The sequence below is a fragment of the Mus musculus genome, chromosome 18 (genome assembly GCF_000001635.26).
Source record: "Mus musculus strain C57BL/6J chromosome 18, GRCm38.p6 C57BL/6J".
Lineage (NCBI taxonomy): Eukaryota > Metazoa > Chordata > Mammalia > Rodentia > Muridae > Mus > Mus musculus.
Window position 1 is genome coordinate 42372541 of NC_000084.6, and position 24085 is coordinate 42396625.

At 46.0% G+C, this 24085-nt stretch overlaps 1 protein-coding gene across 1 annotated transcript; it reads left to right on the forward strand.

The window, feature by feature from the left end:
• The first annotated feature begins 22056 nt into the window (after positions 1-22056).
• Positions 22057-23553, forward strand: Pou4f3 (POU domain, class 4, transcription factor 3). Its single transcript, NM_138945.2, has 2 exons — positions 22057-22222; positions 22574-23553. The coding sequence occupies exons 1-2, from the start codon at positions 22103-22105 to the stop codon at positions 23468-23470; spliced, it is 1017 nt and encodes a 338-aa protein (NP_620395.2). The 5' UTR covers positions 22057-22102; the 3' UTR covers positions 23471-23553.
• Positions 23554-24085: the final 532 nt, after the last annotated feature.

A 24085-nucleotide genomic window follows, 5' to 3' on the forward strand; every position in this document is an offset into this window, starting at 1 on the left:
TTTTCTATCAATTCTGATGATTTGAGCTCAATCCCTGGGGCCCCAAACTTCTGAGCTCCATGCCCACTTTCTCCACCACACACACACTCACACACAAATGAATAAAAGAAAATAAAATAATTTTAAGGCCTATCTTACGTAAGTGCCCTCACTGATATGGACAAAACAGGGAAAGAAGGCTCAATAAAGGAAAGGAAAGTGATAGATTCCCTTCAACCTCGTAAGATCAGCCAGTCCAATACTGACCTGCAATATAACGATAAAATTCTTTTTATAAGAAAGAGGGAATGAAGGAGAGAGAGGGGGAGGAGAGAGAGAGAAGAAAGAAAGAAAGAAAGAAAGAAAGAAAGAAAGAAAGGAAGGAAGGAAGGAAGAAGGAAAGAAAGAAAAGAAGGGAAGAAGGAAGGAAGAAAAGAAAAAGAAAGAATGAAAGGAAGGAAGGAAAGAAAGAAAGAGAGGAAGGAAGGAAAGAAGGAAGGAAGGAAGGAAGGAAGAAGGAAAGAAAGAAAAGAAGGGAAGAAAGAAGGAAGAAAAGAAAAAGAAAGAATGAAAGGAAGGAAGGAAAGAAAGAAAGAGAGGAAGGAAGGAAAAAAGGAAGGAAGGAAGGAAGGAAGGAAGGAAGGAAGGAAGGAAGGAAGGAAGGAAGGAAGAAAGAATTCAGACAAAAAGCTTTTGAAGAGAGTCCCAAAAAGTTGTGCTAAAGATGCTGGAGTGTAGCTCTTCACAGTGGATGGCTTCTGATGGGGTTGGGGAAGGACTCAATTTTCTTTAAGTGGGAGTTTGTCCATGCTCCAATGGGTATGTGAGTAATAGAAATTGAACTTGCTGTCGTTTGGGGGTGTGGGGGAGCACAAGGAGGGGTTAACTGACCTGGTAGGAAGGGGAAGCGAGTCTGATCGAGCTGCATTGTATGAAATTCCCAAATAATTAATAAAAATATTTTGTTGGGGAAAATTCTCTTTTAGGCAGCTTGATTTTCAGTTTGCAAATACTGTCTCCTACTGTTGTTACACTGAATACTGGCCGGGTTGGGGAGGGAGCAGTGCAGAATATGTATCATTGCTGTTCTGTAGTGAGGAGAGGCAAGGAAGAGAGAGTGGCTTACTTGCCTGAGAGCATAATTACTTAAAAAAATATTGTTAAAGAATTTATTTAGAAGGGTAGGGTGTACTCATACCACTCCCCATGTGGAGGTCAGAGGTCAGAGGTCAGCTCTCGGGGAATCGGGTTCCCCCTTCTACTTCTACCCTGTGAGTTCCAAATCATCAGGCCGTCAGGCTCGGTGGCTTTCGCCTGCTGAGCGATCACATCAGCACCCAGAGTGACTTTTAAGAGAAGCAAAGTCAGTGTGTCAGTGTATGTGTCTAGACGGCTTCTCACCACTCAGTGTGTCAGTGTATGTGTCTAGATGGCTTCTCACCACTCCAAACAAAGAAAATGCACGAAGCTGCTCACTGATTCTTAGAGCATAATAGTAATCCCTAATCAATCGCATTCTCTCTCTCTCTCCCTCTCTCTCTCTCTCTCTCTCTCTCTCTCTCTCTCTCTCTCTCTCTCTCTCTCACTTAAATGCGTGTTCAGGATTGTTTTACAATGCTGCAGATGGTCTTTATCAGTTGGACACAAGTTACAGAAACTCATTGGCCATCTTGAGACCATACTGCCAAGCCTTCCATGTGACCTTGCCAGTCAGTTAGCTTGATGCACCAAAGCTAGAGGAAGAATCAGTCCTTAGAAATATCATGCCAGGTGCTGTTTCCAGTTGGCTCCATGGTCAACATTAATTATATGCCTCTCTAGGGAAAAATCCCGGTCGTTTTCATATCCTACAACCTAGGATGGAACCTGACACAGACAAATACTGAGCCATGGTTTGATTGATGGATAGGTGGGTAGGTAGATGGACAGATGGATGGATGGAGTTAGCAATTGAATAGGCCTACAGAAAAAGCCTCCACTTCAGCTGATGGCTTGACGCCTTTCTGTCTCCTAGGATTGGGCTGTCAATCTAGAGAGCATTGTCTGCCTTCCCAATGCCATTTATCTCAATTTATCAGAGATTATTATTAGACTTTGTGATGCTGAGGTAGCAAATTAGTTAGGGCTTTTAGTTCTGGGTATGTGATAAGGATTTAGGGAAATGTGCTCTGCTGGGGAGGGAGGGAGGGGGTTGTATGGTCTCTCTATTGCTCTGGGCTGACGACAGCCGATCGCACTCTGCTGAGTGATCAATACCTGGCTGCCAGTCCAATCACTCCTCACTGGCTATTTTAAGGACCTCCACAGAGACCTACCGTGGACTCAAGAGAAAGCATTCTGAAGCCATGGAGCCCATTGCTCCTCCTCTGAAACAGGGCATAGCTTTAGCTTTGGTTGTGGCCTTGGATATCCAGGGAAATCCAGCTTCCCCTGGCGGGAATTATCAAGACACTTACGAGGGGCAAAGGATCAGCCACGTCCCTGAACCTCTGTCTATTAGAGGACTCTCTTACTAGCACCTCGTCGTCGTTGACATTGAATTTGAGGCTCCAGCCTCCTCTGCCTTGCCTAAATTGTTTTTTATTTGAGCTGTCTTTTTTTTTTTTCCTAAGTAAAGATAAAAAGAGCCTACAGGATTAAGGAATGATTTTAATCCCTAATCTTTTATGCCCTTGGGGTTTATTTATCCTTCATGAGGTAGATTTGTACAATCCTATTTGCTGTTCCCTTTGAGAAGAGCTTAACATCTCTTTCATGGTAATAATGATTAATAAAAATAGCCACTCTAGATTTATTGTTGTTTGAGACAAGGGTCTCTCTCAATCTCTCTCCATAGCCTGGCTGCCCTAGCACTCACTGTGTAGACCAGTCTATCCTTGGACTATCAGAAATCAACCTGCCTCTGCCACTTGAGTGTTGAGATTAAAGGTGTGCACTACCATGCCTGGCTCTACAGATTTTTAAAAAGTAAAATACTTTCAATAGTTAAAACATACAAAGACTAAGCTGGGTAGCAGTGGTTCACGCCTTAGGAGCACTTTGGAGGCAGAGGCAGGTGAATCTCTGTGAGTTTGAGGCTAGCCTCATCTACAGAATGAGTTCCAGGACAGAAAATGCTACACCTAGAGACCCTGTCTCAAAAAAACAACCAACCAAACTAAAACAAAACAAAATACCCCAAGACTAAATCCACTTATCTATCTCCAAGTTAGAAAGAAAACAGGGTCAGGCATAGTAGAGAACTCGTTTAATCCCAGCATTCAGGAGGCAGAGGCAGGCAGATCTCTGTGAATTTGAGGCCGGTCTGGTCTACATAGTGAATTCCAGGACAGCATGGGCCACACAAAGAAACCATGTCTTGAAAAATGAAAAAAAAAAAAAAAAACCCCACAAAAACAAAAACAAAGGAAAAAAAAAGTAGGCTTGCCTTTTGTGAAATTTTCTTCTTCAACCTCCGCAACTAAGGGAGTTGTAGTTTCTAGCCCATGGTACCTATCAGTCCTCAGCTTGTTCTCATGTTAGTTAGACACATGCAACAGCAATCTGTAGGTTTTTAAATGTTATAGTATCAAGTCAAATATATTTATCTCAGAATGGATCACTAAACTCATTGACATATATGTGAGACTTTTTTTTCTTTTTCAGATTGATATTTGTGGTTTAAGGTAACTTTCCAGGGAAAGGTTTTTTCCAACCTCAAGTTTGTGAGCATGATGTATATTCTGTAACTCTTGTTATCTGATTTGGTCGGGTCTTCTTGCTATGGCCTGTTAGCACATCTTGTTCTGTGATACTTAATCGTCATGCCTTTGATTACTTCTGTTTAATGGTTAGACACGACACGATTATGTGTTTATGTCATGTCTTCCCTCCCTGCTAAGAAGAATGTAGGTTCCCTGAGAGCAGAGACTTTATTTCTTGCTAGCACTTTGTACATCTTACATTTAGCTAGTATACTTTCTTGCTTACAGCATGGAATTCAGCTCCCTAAGAGTTAAATACAAGGTATTTGTGATGTGAGTCCTTCTTAGTTCTTACTCTCGTTGCCTCCGGCTTACTGGTTCTGCCACCTTTGTACTTCCTCCCACACGTGTGCACTTTGTCCCCTCAGTGTGAAATATCCCCATCATGTTTGCCCCTCAAACTCTCTCTCATCCCTTAAGGATCATCTGAAGTGGCCTCTCCTCCAAGGATACACCTCCATTTCTAACCATGCCAGGTAGGATGTGGAGCACGTCTTCTGTGCTCTCTGAGCACCACTAAGTGTCTCTGGTATTTTATTCATTAATTTATTGAAGGAGATTTCCTGTACTCCTCCTGCAGACTGGGTCCTGTTCTTTATTCCAGGTTTACAGAGATGAGCAAGATGTGGTCATGTCATTTGCAAACAGGACAAGAAGATCTAGGAAGGAAACATGGGGTGGTGTGACAGTCACTGGTCAGTGTTCTCTAGGGACGTCATTGAGGAAGATCTGTCCAGGGGGCTATTTGAGATGGGTGACTAAATACAAATAAGTCAGTCTCCTGAAGGGATGGTGGCAGCATTTTTAACAATGCAATCCTATACCTACCTCCTTACCCTGAAGATGGGAACTGTATGTAAATTACTTGAATCTCAATGCCTGACATGGTGCATGGATAGCATCTAGTGTGTGCTCAGAATTTAAACAATTACCAATATGTTCCATATGTAAATAAATAAATGAGCCAAATTGTGTCAGCTCAGAACAGACCTGAGTAATCAAACTTGCAACGGCCTTATCTTGCACGAAATAGTCACATCACCCCAAATCAGGTCTTCCCAGGTGCCAAAAGATAGGAGAAGAGAGGAATTCCATTGACCACTGAGGCTATGATATGGAGGGGTAGAGGGAAGGGAGTGTGCCTCGTGCTGGAGTTTGCGTGCCTCCATTACAAATGGCCTGCTACAGATGCTCAGCTCCTGGTTTGATGCTCTCTAGCTCATCAGTCACTACTCGTCATTACACAGTTAGCATGTGGCATGTGTGGCCCTGATCTCATTGGAACTTTGTAACACTGTTCCAATGAGACCATGGCCATACTTGCCACATGTAACATTGTTGCAAATGGGAACTGGGAGACCCCGGAGGCCAGTTAGCTAGGAAGGGTGGAGCTAGCTTAAACCTAGGTCTGTCTTCTTGGAGAGCCTGTGTTCCTCGAGACCCAGGGCCAGCTGAGGCCATGGGACCACACATGTGTGCATGGTGAGCGCCTGTGTTTAGAGGTGTGTCCCCCCCCCTTGGTTAATGTCCTGATTTCACTATCTAGAGAGTCTCACTACATTTTGACAAGATAATTCACATTCTGAAAGCCACTTCTTCCAACCCTACCCAGTCTGGTGCCAACTCTGAGGTGAGCATCCTGAGTCTGGGGTAAAAATTTGGGTTAAATGCTGTGTGCACCAATACTCAAAACACAAACTCCCTTTCTCAAGACTTCATGGGAAAAAAAAAAAGTCAAGATATACACACAGCTCTTCTTCCCTGATGTTAAAAGGGACACAGACAGCAGAGTTGGTGTACCGTGCCTATAATCCAAACACTTGGAAGGCTGAGAGGCAGGTGATCTCTGGGAGTTTACGCCAGCCTGGTTGACATAGTTCTAGGCCAGTCAGGGCCACAGAGGGAGATCCTGTCTCAACACAACACAAAATCAAATCAAATACTATATAGCATGTATACAGGAGGACATTGAAGATGGTGGTCAATAGGACTATACACAGTTTTATGTACAGCAGAGCAAATGGGTTTTGTTGTTATTTTTTAGAAATTAGGCTCGGTCATAATATACTATGCTCTCTAGATGAATTTCTAGATCCTATTTACAAATTTCCTTTAGAGTAATTTTAAGATTCAGTTTCTGGTAGATGCCCAAAAAGAAAATCCACGAATCTGTATTTTCCAGGGAGATTTTTTTTTTTTTTTCGAAACAGGGTTTCTCTGTGTAGCCCTGGCTGTCCTGGAACTCACTCTGTAGACCAAGCTGGCCTCGAGCTCAGAAATCTGCTTGCCTCTGCCTCCCAGGTGCTGGGATTAAAGGCGTGCGCCACCACTGCCCGGCTTCCCAGGGAGATCTTAATACTTGTGCTTGGCTTCTGTTTAATTACATGCTACCCAAGCATCCTTGACATCTATCAAAAATATTAATATCTTATGAAATAGTCTTATACTTTTCGAGACGTGGCTTGGTTGGGACTAGGGATATAGGTCGGCGGCAGAGCTATGTGCGTGTGTAGCATGTGTAAGGTTCCGGGCTCGATCCATGATACTACTGTAAACACTGCAAAGGTGGCTTAGCTCACATCTTTACGCTCGTCTGTTCTCCACAAACCCAACCCACTTAATGCCGGCTTCTTTATGCTAAGGCTGAAATTAGCCCTGTGCTGTTTACCACTTGATCACCCATGCTGGTGATCCCTGGGCCCTCTGTTACCATGAAAAGACTCACATTGTGGAGGCCGCAGTGTTGAGGCCGGTCAGGTAACTTCTGTTACTTAGCAACTTCCTCCAGCTTTGTTAAGTTGGACTGTTCAATCTCCTTAATGAATAAGAGCATCAAGCCAGGTAATTGATGCCTGGACGTTTAGCTCATGAATAATTGACTGTCTGGGTAATCCTAGATACATTTCCTCGATCAGATTGTACAATGGAACAGTCATGTCATAGCCAGTGTCGAGTTTTTAATTTTTCCCCCTCTTTATCTTAATCAGTTTTATGATGTCAGAAATCAGCTTTCTTGACCCAGTGGCTCAGGCGAACAATGAGAGCGGCAATGTTCCCGAGCCCAGACACGGTTCCTCTTCCCTCCACAAGAGCTCAGCATTTCCCCTTTCATTTGGGTTTAGAAAACTTGCAGCCCTTCTGTGTTATCTTTTCCCACATACATCGGGAAGGCAGTGTGGTCTAACGGGGAGGAGGGGCCTGGGATTGGGTTTCCTGGGCAATGCCAGTCAACGCACTCCGCACTCCGCAGTTCCAGGCCCATCCTAGTTTATCTGACTCAGCCCTTTGTCTTTAAGTCGGTTTTAATATACTTTTTAATACTACGCATATGTAAATGATGTCGCTAGCGGGCGGTCTGTGTGCGGCGGGGCACGTCCTGAGCTGCAGCACACGTGCGTGCGGGAATCAGAGGACAACTTTGCGGGCTCACTTCTCTCTTTCCTCATGAGTCGGCTCTCGCTTGTTTCTGCTGTGGTGCATATACCAGGCTACTTGGCCTCACAGCTCTTGCTATTCCTTGCCCACCTCAGCTCATTGTAAGAGTGCTGTGATTGCAGATGTGTGATGCCACAGCTATTTGTTATTTTAATTTATTTATTTGTATTTGGTTGGCTATTTTGTTTCTGCTTTTTGTTTTTGTTTGTTTTGAGACAAAGTTTCTCTGTATAGTCCAGGCTGTCCTAGAACTTGCTCTACAGACCAGCAGGTTGGCTTCAAACTCAAAACCATCCTACCCCCACGCCCCCACCCCTGCCTCTCAAGTGCCAGGCGGGATTACAAGTGTGGGCTACCATGCCTGACATCACTGTTCTTTCTTGATGTTATCATTGTGTTGTTTTGTTTAAGCAAAAACAAAGACACAGGTTCCCGCAGGAATTGACCTCAGGGCCTCAGACTTGTGCTGTAAGCACCTCCACGTGCTGAGTCAGTCAGGCCACTGACTCTGCCCTTTTATTTGTTCATTCAGTTCACATACTGAGCATCTTTAGCAGGCATGGAAGATTCCAGAACAAATAGTATTGGCCTACTCTGTCTGCCTTTATGGAGTTTATATGCTATATAAAGGCATATAAGCAAACCAGTAAAGGAATTAAGTTAGCTTAAAGTAAGTAACTTCTTCAGGTAGTGGAAAATACTCACAGCATTGTGGGATAGTCATGACTAATGAGGAGATAGGCACATTATGGCTACAGGCTGGTCTTGAACTTGTGTTCTTCCTGTCAATACCTACCAAATCCTGGGATCACAGGGTGTTCATGCCTGCCGTAGGATTTATATGCAAGTGTCAGAAAGAGAGTCATGGTGCCTGAGCAGGAAGCCAGGAACTAGTGTGTGAGCCGATTCTAATGCTCACATTGGATGCCCACCTTGGATTCCTTTTGTCAACATGAGAATCTGTCAATCATGGGGAGCTATGGATGATGAACTATGGAGGGGACTAAAGTTTTCAAAATATATGTTTTCAAAATATATTGTTTTCAAAATATAAAGTTTCAAAATATATGGTAGCAGTGGCAATGATCCTCTGAATACTCGAGAATTGGATGTTGTCAAAACTCAAGGAGAGGCTGAGAGTGTAGATCATTGGGAAGGCACTTGCCTGGGATACCCACACCCTTGGTTTAATCTCCAGCACTGTGTAAAATGGTGTGGTGGTAAATATTGGTAATTTCAGCATGTAAGTGGAGATAGGAAAATCCAAATTTCAATATCACCCTCAGCTAGAAAGTTTGAGGCCAGCCTTGGCTACATGAGACCCTGTCTCAAACAAAACACAGTATGTAGCCCAGGCTAGTCCACCTTCCCAGTATGTATTTACTGAGCTTTAGTGTTAGTAGCAGAAGGCGTACGAACTCTAACATTAGCTCCTGCTCTCACTAAGTTTACCTTTTATTAGGATGACAGCAAATAGCCTAGTAGGAGAGTGAACTATAGCTATAGGATGTATCCAATGGTAAGAATGTAGAGAGAATCAACCCCAAAAGGGGTCTTCAGAAGAGATCTGGGGGAAAGATGGATGCAATTAAAACAGGGTGGTCCCTCAGTGTGGATGCAACATTTAAGTGGGTTGGAAGAAAATGTGGAAGTAAGCACTGTGGCCAGCTGGGGAAAACATCTGAGACTAAGGGAACAGCAAGAGAGACCCCCTCCCCCCACCTTTGCAACTGCTTGGCTTTGCATTTTATGCCCCTCTGAGAGACTTAATAAAATGCTTATCTCCATAACGTTTAGAGTAAAGCACACACTGCTTGCCCTGGCTTGCAAGTCGTATTCAATCTCTCTATCACTCTACAAAGTCTTTTTCTGAACCCCCCTGGTCCATCAGCTGTGCCTGTAGCAGCTTTCTTGCTGGTCCTTGGAGATGTAAAGCCATTCCTGTCTGGGGCTCAGCACTCACCAGTCTCTGCCTAGAGAGTAGTAGTACATGCTAACGCCTTCTTCCCATAAAGATCTGGCAACTGAGAGAAGGCTTCTCAGACTCGATGAAACTCTTTGGCTACTCTCCACTACAGAGATACCCCCTCCCCCGTTGTTGTCATCAAAGCCCCTCCGATTAGGACCACTTACCACTTACAAATGATGCAGTCATTTCCTTCTGCAATGAAACTGGCCGGCTATGTATAATGTGCTCTTTGGAGAAAAGGAGGTTATAAACGTGAAGTGTAATGTATTGGGGGAACTTACAGCCCTTTAGAATGTGGTATTTCTTTCCAGACCCTTCTATTTGTCATCAGATCTGGGGTTTGAATTTTGAACCATTCCGTTGTCATTACTGACAATTGTGATATCTATGTCAAAGTAGTAGAGAAATTTGAATATCCCCAATATAAAGAAGTGAGAGCAAATATGCCAATTACCGTCAACTAATCAGACGCCTCATATATGTGTGCTGAAAAAAAAAAAAACCTCGCTTCTCACAAATACATCTACCTAGTGTGGGACAGTTAAAAATGGTTTTAAAAGACTCTTGGGAAGGCATACAGAGGTTTCTATGTTGCTCAGAAAGTGAGATCAGAGAGGGAGAGAAACGGATAAACTGCTATTCTCACAGAAGGAAAAATAGCAGAGACTCTGGAGTTTCTCCTCCGGGAAGACCTGCTTGAGCTTGGTGCTCTAAGAAGAGAAAGGATCGTGATTGGCTGGAGGGAATTGTCCGAGACTTGTATCCTGGCAGACGGAGCTGCTCAATCAGGCCAGCTGGAGGTACCCAATGGCCCCAGAGGAAAAGGGTGTCTCTTCTTTGTCTCTTTCTCCAACCCAGCTTGTGAACACATCTTCCTCCCATGACCGAGGTGTAATCACGAATGAATCACCGTTGGTGTTTCAAATTTGGTGCATCTTTTTCCTTTTCAAACTCAGGAGCTCCATCAATTATTGAGGACTGAGAGCTGCTCTCAGGCAGCGACACCTCTGTAAGTCTGCGTGGCTGTCTGAAGGAAAACCACCTGGTCCCCTCACCTGTTCATCCTGGCCTTCTCTCCGAGCTCTTAAGGTGTGGCAGCCAAGAACAGCGCCAAAACCATCAATATTTCACAGGCGTAATTAAAGCAAGCAGAAAGAGCTGAGCTGTGGGGCCTCTTGCAACTGGCTCACGTTTCCAAAACAAACGCCAGGCACCTTGGACTGGAGTGCCGGTGGGGAGTGGGCGTGGGACAGGTAATGGGGCCTCCCGTGAAAGTTAGATAGGGGCTGGCAGTCCAGAACTTTATTTAACAGGGCCCCAAGGAGTTAGGACCTGCTGCTTCGACCCTCTCTTGGAGAATCCTTGAAAGGATTAGAAATTAGGCGGAGGGAGCTACAGACTGGCTGCGTCCACTCCTCTAACATGTAACCACAAATGAGCTTAGGGGCTTAGCAAAGGCTTCCCTTTGTTGGGACTGGGTGTCAGGGGTGCACAGTGAGGTGCAGTGCGCATCTCTTTCTCCTGTCGCCCCTTCATGTGCACAGTCCCCAAGTACCAAGGCACCAGGCAGCCTGGTGGGCGGGAGAGGCGGGAGCCCCGCGTTTATACATCTATTAATTACCTCCAGCATGGAAGAACTGCCTATAAATACAGTGGCACTTTAGATAAAACTTTCATGCAGCTATTTAGATCCTTTAAAATATAAATGATTTCCTCTAAATTTTTTATCATAAATCAGGGCATGGAGCTAGGCGTCGAGACGCCGACTTCCCCCCTGATGGGAGCAAAGCCTTCTCTTGTTTTCTCTTTCTCACCCTTTTCTACATTTCTTTTATTCCTTTTTCTTTTCTTTATTTTTTCTTTTAATTTAGGGAGAGTGCTCAATAGCTCTTATTGCTGCTGAATTCAGGACTTAAGAAGAAGGGAACAAATTCCATGTGCCCCCCACCCCCACCCCAAGCTGCCATGATGGGACAGGTGGGAGGTAGCTGAAGCATTGGGTCACCCTAACCTGAGTTCGAATCCCATCTCTGCCACTTATTTCTGTGTGACCTTTTGGATCACATTTAACTTCTCTGATCCCTGTTCTTACCTCCACAAAAGAAGAGATGCTGCTCTCAGTCTCCATTTCCTAGTGACGTTTAACAGACAATGCAAAGCTGAGCTCCCGGTGGGAGCACTGCCCAGGTAACCAAGCTGCTGCATAAAGGCTTCTGTACAGAAAGGGGGCAGTGAGGCAGCTTGGTGTTCCTGAGCACCTGGAAAGCTGAATGGATAACTTCATGGCTCTAAGCTTTATAACTGTGGGTGAGTGGGGGACACCAGCCCACTATGTGCTGGGCACAGAGGTGACACCAGCTCAACGTGTGCTGGTCACAGAGGTGGTATGGTGTCAGTAAGCATTTGTGACTACAGCAGAGGACCCTGAAGAACTACCTATCTGAAGAACAGAGAGACCTCAGTTCCCACTTATGTGATAGACTTGGCCTCTACTATCTTTCTGAGCTCACACTTTGAACCTTACTTCCTCCAAGGCCCTGTGCAGCCTGGCTCCCCCGACCCCTAGCTGGGGAGCTAGATTAGGAAACAGACCCAGACCCCCTTATGTTACTGGCTCAGGGTCAAGTAACCAGTTAGTCATTTGTGTATAGTAGAACCCACACTTTCAGGGTTCTGTCATCTAACCCTGACTTCCTCTTCATGTCCAAGTTTCCTGGATACAAGAAATAGCTAGTCTTTGGCTATAGAAAAAAGACCAAGTAGGTCATAAAAAGAACCGAAGAAAACCTCTCTCTCTCTCTCTCTCTCTCTCTCTCTCTCTCTCTCTCTCTCTCTCTCTCTCTCTCTCTCTCTCTCTCTCCCTCTCTCTCCCTCTCTCTCCCTCATTTGTTTTTGTTTTTGTTTTTCAAGACAGGGAGACAGGGTTTCTCTGTGTAGCCCTGGCTGTCCTGGCTTGCTTTCTAGTTCTACAAAGCAGGCTGGCCTGGACCTAAGAGATCCACCTGCCTTTGCCTCCTGAGTGCTGGGACTAGAGGCATTCACCACCACTTTCCAACTAGAAACTGGAGAGGAAGGTAAACCCAGACCCAGTGGGCCAGGGATGGCTATGGGCTCACAGTTGTTCTCAAAGCCCGGAAAGAACAGAATTTTTAAAAAGAAGAAAGAAAGAAAGAGAGAGAGAGAGAGAGAGAGAGAGAGAGAGAGAGAGAGAGAAGAGGAGAGGAGAGGAGAGGAGAAGAGAAGAGAAGAGAAGAGAAAAGAGAAGAGAAGAAAGGAAAAGAAAAGAAAAGAAAAGAAAAGAAAAGAAAAGAAAAGAAAAGAAAAGAAAAGAAAAGAAAAGAAAAGAAAAAGCTGTCACTGAATAGAGTGATTGTAAAGTCTGTCAGGCAATATATGTCAGATCCCAGCTATTGACTCTGACTCTCCTAAGGTTCCCCGAGGACTGCTCTCGCTCTTCTAGCCTCCCGTGCCCAGGGCCGCATAGACAGTTAGGCTGGAGCCTGGGTGCAGACCTCACTGTCCTGCCTGAAACAATTCCCAGGCTTCCCACTTTTCTCAGAATCTCTCTCCTTCCAGGACCTAGCCTCTAGCCAGCCTAAGCTCTCACTTCCCCTCCACACACCCAAGTCCTCTTGCTTATCAGCCCTCCAGCCTGGTGTCCCCTCTAGTTCTTTGCGGAATGTTTATTTCTCATAGATGAGTCTTTTCTTATCTGCCTGTGTATGCTCTACACCACCACTCTGGTTTATTTCTCTGCTGCAGCCATTTACCTTTTTAAAACCTTACATTCTACACTGGCCAGTGGTGGTGCACACGTATAATCCCAGCACTCGGGAGGCAGAGGCAGGCAGATCTTTGAGTTCAAGGCCAGCCTGGTCTACTGAGTGGTTCAGGATAGCCAGGGCTACAAATAAACCCTTTCTACACACACACACACACACACACACACACACACACACACACACACACACACCGTTCTTGAAGGTTTATGCAGGTGAAGGGCTGTCTTATCTGCGGGTCTTACCTACATTTGTAGTGATGTTAGTAGCACATACTCAACGATGGGTTTTGTTTTGTTTTTGTTAGTTTAACGGAGAAGTGTTCCACAAGAACCCTTGGCTCAGTCCACTCACACTCTTTTCTCCCTCTGTTTTCTTGGGACATTTGTCCACAGGACCAAGCTAGCCTAGAACACTTAATTCTCTTGCTTCTTAAGAGCAGGGGAGGGGCGGGGACAAGGTGTTGGGGGGAGGGAGGGTTACAAGCGTCTAAGATCATGGATCTTCCTATGATGCAGGGCTGGAAATAAGGGCCTCCCACCTGTTAGTTAAATTAAACTCTATCACTGAGCTTCCACTGGCTTTCCAGATGGAGAAACTGAGGCTGGTACAAGGCAAGGATCTACACTAGGCCTGCTCGCAGCACGGGGGAGGGGGTGGCACGGCGCGGCGCGGCGCGGCGCGGCGCGGCGCGGCGGGTGTCTCACAGTTGGCCTCTGGCTCCCTGGTCCCTCTGGGCATCTCGGATCCTCCCTGGGCTGGGCAGACAATGAGAGGCAGCGGCCGACAGGCGAGTCCAGTAGCAGCTGTGCAGGCGGAGGTTACATGTGAGAAGTTTGTGAAAGAAACTGAGAGAAAGAGAGAGGAAGGCAAGGCAGGCTGCAGACACCTGGCCCCGGTGCCTCACCAGCTGCCCTCCTGCGATGGCATCTTGAGTTCGGGCAGCTCCTATCGAAGCCATCTTGCCTGGCATCCTCCCCGCCCCCTCTCCAGCATGCCTAGGTGAGGCTGAGCTGATGGAGGCTTAGCTGTGGTTCCAACTAACTGCCCTGTACCAGCAGAGGAAGCTAGCTTAGTTCAAAACCTAGTAAAGCAAACACTCTGTCAGGGGAACTTGCCTTCCCCTTCACATTGAGCATTCCTCTGGCAGGAGTCCTGAAGAAGATTTATTAATATGTCCATTCTAAAATGACATAGACTTCTTAAGGACTGTTTGGGACACATAAGAACTGATAAGACTCACCCTCTAAAAGTCTCCAGAGTCTTTGAAGGAACAGACATTCATCGTCACATGCTTTTGAAGAGATAACAGAGCAGGGCTGGAGAAATGGCTCAGCAGTTAAGAAGACTTCCAGAGGACCTGGTGAGATTCCCAGTCCCCTGTAATTCCAGTTCCAGTGAATCTGATGCCTTCTTCTGGCCAGCAGCACTCACGCTAGACACAAATGTGGTATACAAACATACATGCAAGCAAAACAAAAGTGTGTGTTAAGTGTTTGTGCATCATGTGCATACTACGTGCCTGGTAAGGCCAGAAGAAGATGTTGGATCCCCTGGAACTCTTAGAGATGGTTGTGAGCTGCCATGTAGGTGCTGGAAATTGTATCAGGGCCCTCTGGAGAGGTCAATAAATGCTCTTAAGTGTTGAGCCATCTCTCCACTCCTCATATACATTAAAGGAATAATTTTTTTGTACAGGCTACAGGGGAGGTTGAGGCAGGAAGGTCTCAAGGCCAAGGCCAGGCTTAGTTACATAGAGGGAACTGTCTCAAAATAAGAGTGGAGGATCTGGAGAAATGGAAAGAGCACTGTTGTTCTTACAGGGGACCAATTCCTAGCATCCACATGGAGGTCCAAGATCCTTTTCTGACTCTGAAGGTATCAGACACTCATATGGTAGACATACATACATGCAGGCAAAACACTTATACACATAAGATAATCTGAAAAAAATTAATAAAGGGGGGAATCTAACTCATTGGCAGACCACTCGCCTTGAATGCACGAGGCCCTAGGTTCAGTTTATCATATGCAGAGAGTAGAGTTAGTCACATTGGGATAGACAATAAGCAGAGAGAAGCGGGATGCTAGCTGTCTCCTTTCTTCCATTGTGTGTGTGTATATATATATATGTATACATATATATACACACACACATATACATACACACACACACACACACACACACACACACACTGTATATACTGTAGTTGTCTTCAGCCATACCAGAAGAGGGCATCAGATCCTATTACAGCTGATTTTGAGCCACCTTGTGGTTGCTGGGAGTTGAACTTAAGACCTTGGCAAGAGCAGCCAATGCTCTTAACCACTGGGCCGTCTCTCCAATCCCCTCCCTTTCTCCATTTTGTTCCTTTGTGTATACCCGCCCTTGGGATGATGACACTTGGATCCAAGGTGGATCTTCTCTCCTCGATCAATCCTTCAAGAAACACCTCACACGTGTCCTTCTTAAGTTTTCTCTTTTTTCCAAGACAGGATTTCTCTGTGTAGCCATGGCTGGCCTGTAACCATCTTTATAGACCAGGCTGGCCTCGAACTCACAGAGATCCACCTGCTAATGAAAGAACTCAGTGGGGAAACCCCCACTCAGCTCCCGATTCGGCGTGCACCCAAGAATCGCGAATAGAACACAACACCTTGATGTAACAACAAGAGGTTTTTTAATGGCGGAGCTCCGGGTCGAAACGTATCTCACACAACAGGAGACAGTGGATTCGACCACGAGGCTTAGAAGCTAGGGGTTTTTATAGAAAAGGAGTGGGGCTGGGGAAGGAATTGACGCGGTTTCACATGATTGGTCCATTTAAACATCAGCAGCCTGTAACATTTAACTTAGGTCAGAGGGGTGGGAGCTAGGGAGGCGAAGGGCTTGCCCGGGCATGTCCTGGTCTGTTCTGCTGTGTTCTCAGCCCCAGGTTTCAAAGCGCACAAACAACTCTTTGGGCTATTTAACATACATTACATGAATTACAGTTTTATTTCCTTTCACTTCTACTGTCTGAGTGCTTGGCCTAAAGGCGTGCTCCACCACCTGGATCCTTAGGCTTGGCAACCACATCTACTCCTTGTTACTTAACACTGAAATACACCACTTTAGCCACAACATTCCATCCTGTCCCCCAAGTGTTCCGATATATCGTATCTCATAACGCAAAACATTCTATCCAATTTCAAGAATTCCCATAGTTATAAAAGTCCCAACATGATTGAAAAGTCCAAGTTCAATAAAATCTCTGGGTCTCCAAGAAAATCCTTAAATGTGAGTTCTGGTAACAATCCAGAAATATTCTACATCCAATATACAATGGTACCAGGTGAACATCACATTCCAAAAGACGGGAAGGAGAGCATAGAACAAATGGATGGGACCAAGTCAAGACTAAAACCCAGGAGAGGAAATACGAAACTCTGCAGCTCCATTTGTAGCACCGAGGGCACGTCATATAATGACGTGCGGTTGAAGATGGTTGTTAGCTGCTGTGTGGGTCCTGGGTTCTCTGGATGAACATTGACTAGTAAAAAAATTTTTTTGAATGAATTAATTTACTTATCTTCTGGGTGAGGCAGGATCTGAATGTGGAGGCCAGAGGGCAACTGTGGGAGTCACTTGTCTCCTATGTGTTAGATCTGGGGAGACAACTGAGGAATCCAGGTCCCCAAGCTTCATGCCAGGCACCTTTACTAGCGGAGTCATCTCACTGACCTTGGCACTCATCACTTTAATAACAGTTACCTTTTAATTCATTCATTTAATTTAATTAATGATAATTCCACAGCATTCAACTCAATCCTTTTTCTGGCCATATGGTTTTCAAAATCTTTTGCTGTCTTGAGTCTCATTATAAACCCAACTAAACACAATGACCACAACACCTAACTAAATGCTATGCTGTCTTGAAATGTCCTCCACCAAATGTGTCTGTCACCCATGTTTCCCTACACACACAAAGTTTATGGACACAGACAAAATACTTTGCCAGAATAGAATTCAAATGATCTTTAGTCAAGCTCCCAATAGAGACCTCATTTGCATCGAAAACCTCAGGGGGCCAAGCTTTCATCCTTTGAGTCTAGTCCACTGAACTCTTGTGCATCTAGACCACTGAACTCCAGACAGAATTCCCCACCAAGCTCTGCTCACCACACTCTCAGCACCTCTAGTCTACCTTCCCCTACCAACCCCCTTCAAGCAAACAAGTTCCAAAGGCGTGAGAACTAGCTGGTTAGCAAGAATGTAACTTCTGGGTGCCAACTTTCTGTATTAGATAGTTTTTTCCTCACTAATCAGATACTTGATAGAAACAACTTAAGAGAGAGAAGATATATTTTGTATCCAGTGTCAGAGTTTTCAGTGTGAGAGAGCTAGAGCACAGAATTCTGTGCTGGGTCCCGAGGTAGAGAAAGGAGAATGCTAGCTCCTGTCAACTTTCCCTCTTTAACCCATTTATTCCAGCAAAGTCCAAAGCCATGAGGATGGCACCACTCACATTCAAGATGAGTCTTTTTTTTTTTTTTTGCCCCTTACTTAATCCTCACACTCACAGGTAGATCTCACCAGTCTTTCAGGTAATTCTAAATATAGTCTAGTTGACAAGGAGGATTAAACCACCACAGCCCTTGTCAAAACCTCTGAGTCCGAGTTTTCGTGCTCTGTTTTATGAAACTGGAGTTGCTTCTTTCTTATTCATTCTAATGTTGAAAGCCACTAGCCCACAGAAAAATGTCCTTGTCCCTGATTTGAATCTCTCTGGAGAACACAGTGCTCTGAGTCCTGATTTATGTGGCAATCTCATGTCCTGGCCAAGATCTTGGTTTTTTGTTTTTTGTTTTGTTTTGTTTTTTTTGTTTTTTTTTTTTTTTTTTTTTTTTTTGAGATAGGGTCTCACTTATGTAGCCCTGGCTGTCCTGAAACTCCCTATGTAGACCAGGCTGGCCTTGAACTCACAGAGATCCACCTGCCTCTGCCTCCTCAAGTGCCACTACACTGCCTTAAACCCTAAGATCTTGAAACAGTGCTCTCTGTATCTGCAGAACCTGCCATGAAATCCAGCTAGCAGTGGGTATTTCAAAGACCTTATAGAATGAAAAAAATGTGACTCCTTTGGTGCCCTTGACTGAACCCTGAGATTATTTTTGGACTCAATGGGTGTAGGGTATTTCCTTATTTGTTTGTGCTCTAGGTGGGGTCCCCATTATGTAGCTTAGCTGACCTTGAACTCTTGATGTAGAACAGACTGCCCCCCCCACCTGTCTCTCTATGTGTGTTTTAATTACAATAAAATGCCACGGTATAAGCGTAAGTTTACCTCAGGCCAACCTCTCTTGCATGACCAACTACAAATAGTAGTTGACTGGTTTTTATTAGATTTTCATCTAATTGAATTTAAGTTTGTAAGTTCTGAAAAAAATGTGTCCTAAGGCTTATCTTGTACTTTCATCCCCCCCCCCGCCCACCAATCTATTATTTTATGTGTATGGAGGTTTTGTATGTATATATGTTTGTGTACCTCCTATGTGAAGTACCCCTGGAGGTCCGAAAAGGGCATCAGATTCATTGGAATTAACAAATAGTTCTGAGCTACCATGTGTGTGCTGGGAACTGAACTTGGGTCTTCTGAAAGACCCAGCCAATGCTCTTAATCTCAGGGTCACTTCTACAGACCCTGCCGTTGCAATTTTTAAAAATTATTTGTTGTTCCCTTGTCATCATGTGTGTGTCTCCCTGCCCTTGTTCCACCCCCATTCCCCACCGATTTCCCCAGCATTATCTAAAGACCTTGATAAGGCCTGTGGTGTGACAGAAAACAGTTGATAAAGGAGATCAGCATTACCTTTTTACAGGTCCTTTAAAAAGCCAAGTAAGTACATGTATGACTACACTTAATTGATTTTTAAAATTTCAGCCCCTTTCTGTAGCTGGGTGTCTTTGCATGTAGTTTCACTCTGTCTCCATCAATAGGTTTATGTTCAGGCAAAGCCATAATCAGATTTTCTAAGAGTCATCTCCAGTGACAATTATTCAGGTCTTATTACTATTAATTATTATTTAATATTTAATTAATTGATTAACAATCATTATTAATCATTAGTTTTTCATGTTATTATTCGTTTCGTTTTGTTTAAGATCTCGCACAGCCCAAGCTGGCCTTGAACTCAGTCTGTCATCCATGTGAGTACAGAACTCCCAGTTTCCTTCACCCACATCCCAAGTGCTGAGGTTACAGGTGTGAACAGCCACATCTATCTTACAGATTTACAATGGTTTCATGCCCTTTTCTGATGCTATAGAATAAAGAAAATGTATTTTTGCCAGCTAAAGAAGAAAAAAATGATTCCCTTACAATTTGTATTTCTTATCTTTCAGGCTAATTGATGATTGAGTTCCAACCAGGTTGACTATAGCAATGTATAAAAGATTAATTTTAAAGTGTGACACAAAAATAAATATTCAAAATGGTGGACACACACACACACACACACACAGAGGCTAGTTTTACTGATAGGTGTCAGCTTACTACTGACCATTGCTAGTGGACCTTATGGGAAGAAAAGACAGAAAGGTGTTTTCTAGGGGCCTGAGGGAAGTAGTGGTATTGTCCTGGTCAGCATTTTTTGATGACTTATTTTATTTTATGTGCATTGATGTTTTGCCTACATATATGTCTGTTGAACCGCATTGGATCCCCTGAAACTGCAGTTACAGGCTACCATGTGGGTGTTGGGAATTGAGCCCAGGTCCTCTGGAAGATCAGTCAGTGTTGTTAACCACTGAGCCATCTCTCCAGTCCCACCTAGTCAGTATTTTCCAAGTCCATGAGTGACAGAGCAGTGAAGGGGATGGGTATGAATGCGTCTTTCCCAAGTATTCCTCTTCACAGACAACGAGGATATTATGGCATGAAAAGAGACCCTTAAGAGGCTCCATGGGGTCAGGCAAAATGTAGGTCCACTACCTCCATGTTTATTCCCGCTTCCCTTTTGGACTCCACACTGGTCAGGAAACAATACTGAGGAGTCTTAAAAGCTAGTGGGAGATAAAAATCACCCATGTTTGACTTCTGGGGACTTGAGGGGCTTGTGTTGTGGCACAAAGCCAGTAATAAGGAGAGGAACAGTTCACATCTGCAGAGAGACCACATCCCTGGAGAGACTGCAGGCTGTTCTTTAGGTTAAAAAGGAGGTGCTAACATTTGTTCCATCCTTTCAACATGTTGGATGCCGTTTCAAGTGCTTACCACCAAGTAACCCTCACTACAGTAGGGGAAACTACTGTATGCATCTGTATACAGATGGGCACTGCAGTATAGAGGCCTCAAGATGACTGTCTCCTGGCCTCTCAGCCAGTAGAAGTAGAAGCAGCAGTGTGCTCTGAGTCTGATGGCAGCATGCACTGGGTTGTGAAGAAGTGTCCTGAGTGCACAGTGAGGTCATCATCATCATCCTTCTCCTCCAGCAAGACCCAAGAAAGCTACCTGAGTACCATTTCAGTTGGCCTCCCTCACAGATTGATGATTGATTGATTGATTGATTGTTGTTGTTGTTTTGCCACAGCAAGGAAGGACCTAGAATGTGTTTTGGGATGAGTTGAGAAAGGACTGGCTGGCAGTCCTGAGGAAAGAGGGGGAGCCAGGTCAGTGTAGGGTGTCATCTTAGACTAAATTCATCCCTGGGTCCTAGACTTTCCACACTCTGCCCCCTCAGTGTTAAGATTCTGGGAAACCCAGCACTCTTGAGCACAGAGACAGTGCTGCAGGACACAGCTGGGCAGGAAGAATTTCTCTTCCAACCCGAAGGCAGCTCTCCAGCCGGCCACAGTCCCAGGATTCCCCATCCATTATTCATGGTGTTTATTAGCTCCCAGGAAGGGAGAGGAAAGAAGGAGAGGAGGCGCTAGGGAAATAGGGGACACAGAGGATGGGGCAGAGACAAACTTAGGACCCTTAAGTTGGGGGAACTTCTAAAGGAAGAAGAGGAGGCTAAGAGGTGAAGAGCCCAAAGTCAGACATGGTGTTGGCTCCAAACCAGTGAGTGAATGACACTGCTCACAGGTAGGAGATCTTGGGCTAACTTATTTGGCTCTTGTTTCCTTTGGCTGTCTAATGGGATAGCAGTAGCTACTCTGTAGTGTCCTGTAGGAACGTTGGTCCTATACACTAACAATACTTTTTAAATATTGAGTGCTCAATACTTTTCTCATTATGTTATTATTATTATTATTATTATTATTATTATTATTATTATTATCATTGCCTCGCACAAATCAGTAGCTCAAAAATGATAGCTGTTGTTACAGGTATTGGGGCTGCTAAGCTCTACAGAAGTATGCAGAAGAATTGCTCCAGCTAGGCCAGCTGTCCTCTACTGTTCCTTAGCAAGCTTTCTGGGGGGTGGGGGGGAAAGGGAGAACTTGGCCCACAAGTTCTGTTTCTCAGATGAAAGCTGAAACAGCCAGGGTTAGGAAGAAGCCACAGGCTTGTGGATCAGGAAGCCTTTCTTCCACCCAAGCTCACAGAGGGGAGTATCACCCGATAAGCATTCTGGTAACCTCTGGTCCTTGCCCAGGCTGGTTTCTGAGTTTGGAGGCACCTTTTCGCTATGCACTGGGATGCAGGCTTTGAGCTTCAGACTCAGAGCACCTTGAAAATAGCCAGTTTGGGGTGTGTGTGTGTGTGTGTGTGTGTGTGTGTGTGTGTGTGTGTGTCTCAGGAGCTTAAGTCTGCCCTTTCATCCAGGCAGCTCGAGCTGGGACAGGACAGAGGTTTAGGACTTTATGCAAAGAAGTCCAGGAGGAAGAAGAAAGAATCTGTAAAGTCTGGCAAGCTGGAGCCAGGTGGGGCGGGGCGGACAGGAAGAGGCCCTGCCAGGCCGGGGTATAAATGCTGTGGAGGGGGGCGGCCGCATCAGGCTCAGAGTGGCGCGCCGAGACCTGCGGTCCCGCCTTGCCTCCCGGGCCGCCCCTGCGAGTCCCGGGCGCGTGTGCACGTCTGCGCGTGCCCGGGCCCTTCCTGGCAGACTGCTTGTAAGATGAGTGAAGAAGCAGGTGGGGGAGAGGGGAGGCAGCAAGCGAGAGGGCGAGGGGAGCGCTGGCGCTGAGCGGCGCTCACTTGGAGCGCGGAGAGCTAGCAAGACGAGCTTGATTCCATGTCCCCCGCTGCCTCCCTGCCAGACTCCCGAAGATGATGGCCATGAACGCCAAGCAGCCTTTCGGCATGCACCCCGTACTGCAAGAACCCAAATTCTCCAGCCTACACTCCGGCTCTGAGGCCATGCGCCGAGTTTGTCTCCCAGCCCCGCAGGTACGTAGCGGAGCATAATTACCGCTCTAAGGCACATTTTTTGACAGGCACTAGCTTCATGTTTTTTTCATGTCGCCCAGAACAATCGCCGCTGTCTGAACCCCTCGCCTTGTCTCCCCCGCGCTCTCTCGCGGCTCTCTCTCTCTCTCTCTCTCTCTCTCTCTCTCTCTCTCTCTCTCTCTCTCATTCATGTCTCTGATCCACACGTCTGTTCCAACAGAGAGGCTGCCTCCGTATTAATTTTTATGACCTGGGCTTTGAGGAGAGGCATCTCGGTTGCTTGAAAATGTGTTTTAATCCTGAGTTGACAGTATTCCCCACTGACCGTGCTGTGCGCCTTCTCGCTTGCAGCTGCAGGGTAATATATTTGGAAGCTTTGATGAGAGCCTGCTGGCACGCGCCGAAGCTCTGGCGGCGGTGGATATCGTCTCCCACGGCAAGAATCATCCGTTCAAGCCCGACGCCACCTACCATACCATGAGCAGCGTGCCCTGCACTTCTACCTCGCCCACGGTGCCCATCTCTCACCCGGCTGCACTCACCTCGCACCCGCATCACGCGGTACATCAGGGCCTCGAGGGCGACTTACTTGAGCACATCTCGCCCACGCTGAGCGTGAGTGGCCTAGGGGCCCCGGAGCACTCGGTGATGCCGGCGCAGATCCACCCGCATCATCTAGGCGCCATGGGCCACTTGCATCAGGCCATGGGCATGAGTCACCCGCATGCCGTAGCACCGCACAGTGCCATGCCCGCGTGTCTCAGCGATGTGGAGTCAGACCCTCGAGAGCTGGAAGCGTTCGCCGAGCGCTTCAAGCAGAGGCGCATCAAGTTGGGGGTCACCCAGGCGGACGTGGGCGCGGCTTTAGCCAATCTTAAGATCCCCGGTGTGGGCTCGCTCAGCCAGAGCACCATCTGCAGGTTCGAGTCTCTTACTCTGTCGCACAACAACATGATCGCTCTCAAGCCGGTCCTCCAGGCCTGGCTGGAGGAGGCCGAGGCCGCCTACCGAGAGAAGAACAGCAAGCCAGAGCTCTTCAACGGCAGTGAGCGTAAGCGCAAACGCACGTCCATCGCCGCGCCAGAGAAGCGCTCACTCGAAGCCTATTTCGCCATCCAGCCACGTCCTTCATCCGAGAAGATCGCGGCCATCGCGGAGAAACTGGACCTTAAAAAGAATGTGGTGAGGGTCTGGTTCTGTAACCAGAGACAGAAACAGAAACGAATGAAATACTCTGCTGTCCACTGATTGCGGCGGGTGCTGCGTCCGGAGGAGCCTGGAGAGCCTAATGGCATCGCCCCCTTCCGATGGGAGGGGACGTTACGGGACACTCCAGGGTGTTTCCTGGCAGGTCAGGTTCTTTCCCCCCAGAGTCACAGACTTTCCCCCTTTGTCCTGCTTAATTGCCTCCTGGACATCTTTCCCTCCTTTATCTCTCTATCCCCACCAAAAAAGTTCTGGCGCTAGGAGAAAAAAAAAAAATTCAAGGGAAAGCATAACGGGACGTTGTGCTGTCCGTGGTGCTGAAACTCGGTCTTGCTCTTGAGACAGCAGGACCTCAGGCCTGCAGCCCTGAGACACACAGGCTTGAGAAATGACCCGACCATCCGACCGTAAGGAGAAAGTACCACTTCTTGGCTAGGCATTATTAGGCAAGGGCGAAGGTAAGGAAAAGAGCGATAGATAATAATATAAAGTTTAGGATATTTAAGCGGGACACAAACATGGAGATAAACTAATTTATTAGAGTATATAAGACACATATGTTTCCAAAGGATAGCCTTATAATAATTCCCTTCTGCGCCTGAATTCTTCCCATTGTATCGGTTGGTTTACCGTACATTCTCATAAATAAGTAGCATG